This window comes from Salmo trutta, chromosome 25 (assembly GCF_901001165.1).
Source record: "Salmo trutta chromosome 25, fSalTru1.1, whole genome shotgun sequence".
NCBI classification, from domain to species: Eukaryota; Metazoa; Chordata; class Actinopteri; order Salmoniformes; family Salmonidae; genus Salmo; species Salmo trutta.
Window position 1 is genome coordinate 22,147,860 of NC_042981.1, and position 9,718 is coordinate 22,157,577.

The 9,718-nt window shown below is 42.1% G+C and overlaps 1 protein-coding gene across 1 annotated transcript; it reads left to right on the forward strand.

Annotated features, from left to right (window-relative positions):
• Positions 1 to 403: 403 nt before the first annotated feature.
• On the forward strand, positions 404 to 5,516 carry LOC115162161 (gap junction delta-2 protein). Its single transcript, XM_029713190.1, has 2 exons — positions 404 to 926; positions 1,339 to 5,516. The coding sequence occupies exons 1-2, from the start codon at positions 856 to 858 to the stop codon at positions 2,183 to 2,185; spliced, it is 918 nt and encodes a 305-aa protein (XP_029569050.1). The 5' UTR covers positions 404 to 855; the 3' UTR covers positions 2,186 to 5,516.
• The last annotated feature ends 4,202 nt before the right edge of the window (positions 5,517 to 9,718 follow it).

Genomic DNA, 9,718 nt, shown 5'->3' on the forward strand with positions numbered 1-9,718 from the left:
TCCACAGCATTATTATTTGCCGTGCTTTACAATAGCGTTACTACGAGTACTGAAATCGGGGGTATCCCACGTGCACTCAAGAAAATCTGCTTTATTGCAGCCATTGTCACGATTACAGTAAAAAAGCAACAAGTATTTGCCTTAAAGGGATCCGAAAAAATATCTGCGCGCCATACCTTGACCTGCGGGCTCAGTACACAGCGCATTTACAACCTCTCTCCCTTTATCCCTCTCCCTCTCTACCTCTATGACCCTGAGCACGCGCACCAGAGACAATTCGGTCTTGCTCAGTAATTTGCATGTGTTGTAAACTTGTAAACACCCCGGGTGCATTGAGCTTATCGCCAATCATTTTATAACAGATTAATCTTGCACGCCGGCCCCGGGTTCCATTCGTCGAATATTGAAAATGAGAAATCCTGGCCGCGTTTGGCCGCGTTCCGCCAACCTGTCTGCACATGACGCAGAGAGGGGACTACTTAAAGGTAGATTAACGCTGGCAAGACATTAAATCCAACCTCCCTGCATCCAGACACAGCGCACGACTCACCAGTCTGATCTTAAGATCGACAATAGGAGGGTTTATTGTAATCAGCCTTTCGGACTCCCCAAGAAAACGAGAAAGTGTCAGCGTCACGCGAGCACTCGGGCAGACGCACAGAGCCCTATTGCACGACGCGCGATAGAGGAGGGCAGGACAGGACAGCTGCGGGCTCATGATCAATGCATTTGTCAGATAACCTCCGAGCCTCTGGAGAGTGACAACGACCAAAGACCCAAGGAAATATTTTCCACATATTCGGCAGGAGTTCGTGCAGTGTGCCGTGGACTCTCGCCTCCTCCGGATGAACAACAATGGGGGAATGGACCATACTAGAGAGGCTCCTGGAGGCTGCTGTCCAGCAGCACTCTACTATGATAGGAAGGTAAGAGTAAAATGTCAACTGTATTTGCAGTAAATACAGTTGCCTGTTTAAATGGCTGTTGTTGGGGATAGATCGGTTCCTGTGCCATGCACTAACTGAGAGGCAGAGACCGTGCCCTATTGCCTGCTCCGCTTACATTACCAAACCAACGCTGGCAAAACATTTTAAAACACAAATACAGATGAATGCCAATTAGTAAATACTTCAGAGTACACAAAGTATGTAACACAAATGACAACAAAGCATAATACACACATCATCCAAAACTCCATGCTGAGAGCGAGCAAAGCGTCATCCCAGCAAATAGCGTTCGGTTTCAGCACTGGACAGCTCCCAAACACACGCCTGCTTAGAGCGCCACTGTAAATCATTTACGGACTTTATATTCATACTTTGTTTGTTTGTTTTTTAGGATCCTACTAACTGTGGTGGTGATCTTCCGGATTCTAATCGTAGCAATAGTTGGAGAGACGGTCTATGATGACGAGCAAACGATGTTTGTTTGTAATACCTTACAACCTGGCTGCAACCAGGCTTGCTACGACAAGGCATTCCCAATTTCACACATTAGATTTTGGGTTTTCCAGATCATAATGGTTTGCACCCCGAGTCTTTGTTTTATCACATACTCGGTGCATCAGTCAGCGAAACAGAAGGAGCGACGGTACTCCACCGTCTTTCTGTCCCTGGATAAGGATCAAGATTCAATGAAACGAGATGACAGCAAAAAGATTAAAAACACCATTGTGAATGGAGTACTTCAGAACACAGAGAACTCCACCAAAGAAGCCGAACCCGACTGTTTGGAAGTCAAAGAGATCCCCAATTCAGCCATGAGAACTACTGGGAAGTCTAAAAAGAGTCGGCAAGAGGGTATCTCGAGGTTTTACATAATTCAAGTGGTTTTCAGAAACGCGCTGGAAATAGGGTTTTTAGTGGGTCAATATTTCTTGTATGGATTCAACGTCCCGTCGGTGTACGAATGTGATCGATACCCATGCATAAAAGATGTCGAGTGCTATGTTTCCAGACCAACTGAGAAGACCGTGTTTCTAGTCTTCATGTTCGCGGTCAGTGGCTTTTGTGTGTTGCTGAATCTGGCAGAACTCAATCATTTGGGGTGGAAGAAAATCAAAACGGCGGTGCGAGGAGTGCAGGCGAGGCGGAAGTCCATTTATGAAATCAGAAATAAGGACTTGCCCCGAATGAGTGTGCCTAATTTCGGTCGTACTCAATCCAGTGACTCTGCTTATGTGTAGCACATGGAGAGAGTTACCGGAGGGACAATGTGCGATGTGTAAAGATTGAACCAAGATGAACCGGGATGTACAGCTCCTCACACCACATCCGTTTCATGACTTAAACGAGTGGGCAGATTTTTTATTTGTTTGTCTTTTATGGACTCCAATGGCAAGCCTGGATTCCACGTTTGTTGACTTATTACAATGCACTGATTCAACTTTGTAGTAACGTTTATACTCTGTAAAGCGCTAAATGTAGATCATGTCGACGTGTTCACGCATTTACTCTTTGTGGGCTGATCTACTGTACTTGAAGAGTGTAAATGCAAATTGAACTAAGAGGTGAACACCGGGGAGCCAAACCTAACCCGATTTCAAACCGATTTTTGACAACCTATTTAAGAAACACAATACACCGGTTGACCATGTGTTCGAAGGAAAATCTATTCTCCATATTTATATAGGCATATGGATAAATATTTAAATCAATTTTGTCTAGATTGACCTAGTTGAAATACATTTAGCATCATTGGTGTTTTTTGTTGCCTGTGTTCGCACCACTGACCTTAACGTATGTAATCATTCCATTTCTATATGGCTGACTTGCAAAACAGTATCTGGTGGATTTGCTGCAAACGCTAACGTCTGTGACTTCCTTAATTTATAATACACCAAAGCGCCCACTGCTTTTATTTGTGAAAAGTGTTTTCTTGCTTTCGTGTAATCAAGTGCCATACTTGTACATAAACACATATATACACACATATATATATATATATATATATATATATGTATATATATGTATACATATAAATATATAATATTATTCAACATGAAAGATAATTCCCTGCTTGAATTATGCTAAATGCCGCCCAATTTTTTTGCTTTAAGTGTATTTGTTGTGATTTAAATGGAAAGGATATATTACATTTACATCTCTCTTTTTATTTAGAAAATGACTGGAAAATAAATAAAGTGCTAGTCTTTTTTATATACTGGAAGAAAACGTTTCTCCACATCACAATTGATCTCAACTCAAAATAGCACAAATTGACCTTTTTAACAAACTAAGGATGGGCAATAAGTATCTGCTCTGGTGCTACGGTTTTTCACAGAATGGTTTTCAATGTAACCAAAATAAACCAGAAGAAACATCCTTTTCTGTCGAAAATAAAAGTGGGAATCATGTACACCAGAAACGTGTGAGGTGCAGTACTTTTCTGTCTGAAAGCTGAACTGGAATGTTAGAATGTTAGATCCTATAGCTGCGCTGTCTAGACCATGGCTTGGTTCAGTGAAAATGACAATGTTTGCCACACCCACAAGTCCATATTATTCCATCCAATGAGAAAACCCCTATGAGAGCTTCCTTTGATGCTATCAGTATCTGTTACCATGTGGGTGTGCTGTAATGAATTTAAATGGGGATGATGTTTCCATGACAAACATGAATACTGCATGTCCCATTACAGTGTGCCCTGGGAAGGCCTAATGTGAAATGCATTCTAACATCCATGTACTGTCCCTTCCCAGTCTTAGCTGACCTGACCGTGACTGTTCACATGGCTGTTATACTGTTAATGACCTTGTAACCTTGACCAGGAAGCTATTAGACAGACGCACTGCACAAAACATGGGACGATAAAGACCTGATCTTTATTGATAGAGGACTTGGCCTTTTTTGTCCTCCACACATTCCTTCTTCACTCATTTATAGGAAGAGAGCAAGGGAGCAGCTCCGGACAAAGGGAAGGTCGTGTGAGCCTCATGAAGGTCACTAAGAAAAAATGGAAAGAGAAAAAAGGTGTTTAACTGAACACCAACACGAGAGGGAGAGCGAGAGAGAGAGGGGGGAGAGAAAAAGAGCGAGAGGAGGATTCTGGGATGACCATCGAGGAGGAACCGAGGGGGCGTAGGAGGCTAGATTCTGCCTCTGCCAGGATGACTCGGCAAAGCCCAGAGAAATCGAAGAGTTGTGCACACTGACACATCTATCTCAAACTCAGCAGGGATGTGAAAATTCTCCCTAACTCGAGAACTCTGGGGGAAAAACAGGAGAAGTGCAATTTTTCTACTTGGCCTGATGCAATGCAGTGGCTCACATTATCTTTTTTCTTACTCTCTTTCTCTCTCCATGTTCATCTCTCTCTCTCTCTATTTGTCTCTCCCGTCCCTCTCTCGCTTTCATTTTTTACTGACCAAATTACTGTACAGGCCATCCTGTTCTATAAAATTGAAGTGTCCAATTCCACACAGTTGTGTGCTTGTAATGTCATGGGTGTTCTTTCACTGAGAACTACTAGTTATACAAGGCTGTTGTGTAAGGGATCCTTCAAATTCTATATTTTCATTGTACATCACTGTATATTTACTGTACATTTACTGAAGGGCCAGTTGCTCTAATGCTGTGCTAGTGGTTTCCCTGCAATATTCATCCTGGTATTTTCACGGCTACTTCTAAATGCCAAAATTATTGGGTTATGTATGAATGCAATTATGCATGCTGTGTTGCATTTTCCATCATGTGAGTGTTGGAAGGCTTGGTTTAATATTACATGGTACCTGTGCTGCTCTTTATTTCCTTTGTGCTCAGCTCATGACAGCCGGGCTAAAAAGGAAGAGGGCTTTTGACTTTTGACCAGAGAGATAGCTGGAAGTAGCGACAGATGTAAGCAACTCTCCCAGTTCTGGTTTACAGCCTCCCAAGCAAGTTAAACCAGAACGAAAGAAAGATGACATTAATTTGAGTTCTCTGGCATTTATCTTGTGCTCACTTTGGCCCCCACTCTTGACAACAGTAGATACATCTGAGCAAGGACTGCAGCTATTCCAAGGATCCAAGACAAATGCTCAGGAAAACAACCAATTTCAGCTGATTGTAGGTGCTTAAAGATACAGGGAGGGAGTTTTACAGGATCATTTTAGCCCTGAATCTCTCTGTCTGGAGAAACACCCCTCAATTAGAGAGAATCTTCTCCCTGGGACTGTTATGGTCTGGGAGAGATGAGAGGTGGGCTGTGTCCTGTCCTCATTAAAGAAAAGCACATTTTATTACCATCCACCACTGCTTCAGTGTAATTTCATCCTTCCTGTTCAACACTTTAACAAGGGCCTTGCTGATTAAAAAAATATGCACTGTTTACCATAAACAATCACAAATACAATTTTTCTCAACAAGCCAAACTAAATCTCCAACCCTGGATGTTTTTTATTTAACATGCGCTGGTTCAGTATATGTACTGTTAGTGGAATGACTTTGAAAGACATACTGTGAATTAAATCCACTTTCTCACCAAAATGGGAATATATTTGTTAAAGGTGTGCTGTCTTTTTTTCCGTTGTGTTTTGACTCCTTCCTTATCCTTCTGTCCTCTACAGGAGGAATTCATCTTTAAGACAGCCGTGTACTCAGAGCTGCTTCTTTTTTTAAATGCAGCCATGGAGTCTTCCTTTCTTTATTTTCTCAAGTGCTACATCCATAGAAGATTTTCTGTGGAAGAAAATCCAAACAACCTCAGTGTAGTACACTGTCTCAGTACTGATGTTCTGAAAAGCCCCCTCACATCTTATCACCAGGCGCAGAGCTCTACATTCTCCTATACACTAGAACAGTGGGAAAGGCCAACACATTGAAGTCAAATAAAACATAGCGTTTTACTATGAATATCGTGTGTGCATAACTATGTACTTCAAATTGAAAAGGATAAAATGGTCCAAGACAATCACATATAATTATATTTAATTATAATTGAATACATTATTTAATTACCACTAATTGACTAATGCATTCATGCATTATTCATTCATAAACCCATTACTAAAGAAAGCATTCCTCCTTCACCCTGGCTTAATCCAATGACAGTTTAGTTCCAGGTCATAGTTCATTGACAAGACCACTGGGATACATACGGTGGTTTACAGAGTGGGATGCTAGCAGTGTATTTTTTTCTGGTTGGTAAGCGAGGCCCATGAAAGAAAACTATTTATCAGCTATACTGGATGCACTGTGCGACCATAGCTGTTTCTACATGAGGTAACGTAACCCTGGTGCTCAAAATAGAATAACTCTTACAGACACAATATACTGTAATCATAGGTCTGGACTTTGATAAAGGGATATTCAGTATCAATGTACTTATTATCGAGCAAGTCAACATGGGAATCTTTATCAATGCCAAAGAAGAATTCCAAACCAGATTTAAACAGAGTTGAGAATTACTGACTTCCTCGTCATTTGCTGTAGTGTTATCGAAATATGTTGGTTGTTGTGGGCTTCCTAATGTAATAAACCTGGCTTAGATTAGGTTAATTCCTGGCCAATTGATTGACAAGTGAAGGACAAGCCCAAACTGGCAGCCGTGATGAATGTTGCTGGGCTGTAACTTCTTTATTTATGAGCTTCCATGGCTGCCTGCAACCTTAAATCAGACAGAAACACACTCTTTTCTCTGTCAAGAAGTTGGACAAGGCTTAATACAGAACAGTCTGAAACAATACTGAGACTGACTCAAAATCGGAGAAAATCCTTCCAGGTCAGAATCTACGATACAGCTGTATTCATCTCTTTTTTTGTCTTTTACTTGCATAACTATAAATGTGCAAGTAGATAAACTCTAGAATATAAGGTATTTTTTAATTAGCTATGCACTGAGAAAAAAAATCTATGAATGTGTGCTTTGCAGGTAAATACTAAACAACTGTAATTCCCACCATTCTATTAGTCAATAAGAGCACTTTGCTATGACTGGCTTATGAATAGACAAAATATGTTAGATCCCAACAGCAGTACTTTGACCTGAAAGGGAGCCCCACTATCCCACACCCCCTCTGCCCCGAGAACCACGTCCACTCATTCTCCCTTCGTTTAACAACCTGAAAGGAGAACGCTTGCTTCAGGGTAGTATAGCGCTTTAATTCTGCTTTTTCCACAGATTACTGAATGAAAGGGGGAAAGCAAACAGAAGAAAAAACTGAAAGCGGGTCTTTTAATCCAGTGAGCCAGAAGCAATGAAATGAACCTGGTTAGCACATATGGCATAGGCATGACATAGGGAGATATGGCATCCATTGAGCAAAAAAAGATGGGAGTTTGTGTTCAGTGGAGGAGGATGTGAATATGCGTTTACAGTATGACCAAGTTAGTTTGGCTCCTGGTCTGCCTCTCAGGAGGACCCAATATGATGTGTTGTAATGTTAGTTACCTCCATCATACACAACACAAGCAACAGACACCAGTTAAGTTCCACCCCTGCTCTGCTCTGCTCATCCCTGGTCCCTGGAGGAGATGGTTCATGTGAGGGGATATGTTTAACACCATGCAGGCGGACGGGGCCAGTGTGATCTAAGTGTAGCCAGCCTGTCCTCAGACAACTTCCCCCTGCCTAATGAAACGGTCCAGACATGGAGACAAAGGGACATGGTGGTGGGACATGTGACAAGCAGAACCCATTCAGATGGATTTGGTTAAGTGCACCATGCTGACATGGCTACAGTAACAATCAGCACTGACAGGACAGCACCACGCAAGGTGCTGCCAGATTCATTTCTGATTCCAATTTTTAATATCACTTTTGGATTATGAACGCTGATTAGATTTGCCACCCTGAGGTTGGTTCACTCTGGGACAGGCTGTTCCTTCACCATGCAGACCAACATTACGACACAAAACTGATGCAGTCATCCTATGCTACCACATTGTCATGATCAGATAACATTGTCATTGCAGGTTATATTTGGGAGAATGAAGAGAAATTCACATGATATTATTGTCCAGTAATGCCCTCAAGTCTCAGTGAACTAATACACAGCATGTACAGAGCATTCGGAAATTATTCAAACCTTTTCCAAATTTTGTTAAGTTACAGCATTATTCTAAAATTGATTCAATTCTTTTTTTTCTTTGTCAATCTACACACAATACCCAAGAATGACAAGGCAAAAACAGGTTTTTAGACATTTTTGCAAATTAAAAATACAAAACTGAAATATCACATTTACATAAGTATTCAGACCCTTTACTCAGTACTTTGTTGAAGCACCTTTGGCAACGATTACAGCCTCGAGTCTTCTTGGGTATAACGCTATAAGCTTGGCACACCTGTATTTGGGGAGTTTCTCACATTCTTCTCTGCAGATTTTCTCAAGCTCTGTCAGGTTGGATGGGGAGCGGCGCTGAACAGCTATTTTTAGGTCTCTCCAGAGATGTTCGATCGGGTTCAAGTCCGGGCTCTAGCTCGGCCACTCAAGGGCATTCAGAAACTTGTCCCAAAGAGACTCCTGTGTTGTCTTGGCTGTCTGCTTAGGGTCATTGTCCTGTTGGAAGGTGAACCTTCGCTCCAGTCTTAGGTCCTGAGCGCTCTGGAGCAGGTTTTCATCAAGGATCTCTGTACTTTGCTTCGTTCAGCTTTCCCTTGATCCTGACTAGTCTCCCAGTCCCTGCCGCTGAAAAACATCCCCACAACGTGATGTTGCCACCACCGTGCTTCACCGTAGGGATGGTGCCAGGTTTCCTCCAGATGTGACACTTTGCAGTCAGGCCAAAAAGTTCAATCTTGGTTTCATCAGACCAGAGAATCTTATTTCTCATGGTATGAGTGTCCTTTAGGTAACTTTTGGCAAACTCCAAGTGGGCTATCATGTGCCTTTTACTGAGGAGTGGCTTCCATCTGGCCACTCTACCATAAAGACTTGGTTGGTAGAGTGCTGCAGAGATTGCTTGTTCTTCTGGAACGTTCTCCCATCTCCACAGAGGAACTCTGGAGCTCTGTCCGAGTGACCATCAGGTTCTTGGCCACCTTCCCGACCAAGGCCCTTCTCCCCCGATTGCTCATTTTGGCCGTGCGGCCAGCTCTAGGAAGAGTCTTGGTGGTTCAAGACTTCTTCCATTTAAGAATGATGGAGGCCACTGTGTTCTCGGGGACCTTCAATACTGCATACATTTATTGGTACGATTCCCCAGATCTGTGCCTCGACACAATCCTGCCTCTGGGCTCTATGGGCTCTGGGCTCCACAATCCTGCCTCATGGCTTGGTTTTTGCTCTGACATGCATTGTCAACTGTGGGACCTTGTATATACAGGTGTGTGTCTTTCCAAATCATGTCCAATAAATTGAATTTACCACAAGTGGACTCCAATCAAGTTGTAGAAACATCTCAAGGAGGATCAATGGAAACAGGATGCACCTGAGCTGAATTTCGAGTCTCATAGCAAAGGGTCTGAGTACTTATCTAAATAACTTTTTTCTGTTTTTTCTGTTTTATAAATTAGCAAAAAATTCTTAAAGCCTGTTTTCGCTTTGTCATTATGGGGTATTGTGTGTAGATTGATGAGGAAAAAAATGTATTTAATCCATTTTAGAATAAGGCTGTAATGTAACAAAATGTGGAAAAAGTTAAATGGGTTTGAATTCTTTCCAAATGCACTGTAAATGCCAGGCTAGGCTGTTATACTGCAATACACCAAGTTTGCCTCAGAGAGCAGTTAGTCATTTATACAGAGCGGGTAGCACTAGGCTAGAGACCACACTACGGTAGCAAACCCTTTAACGATT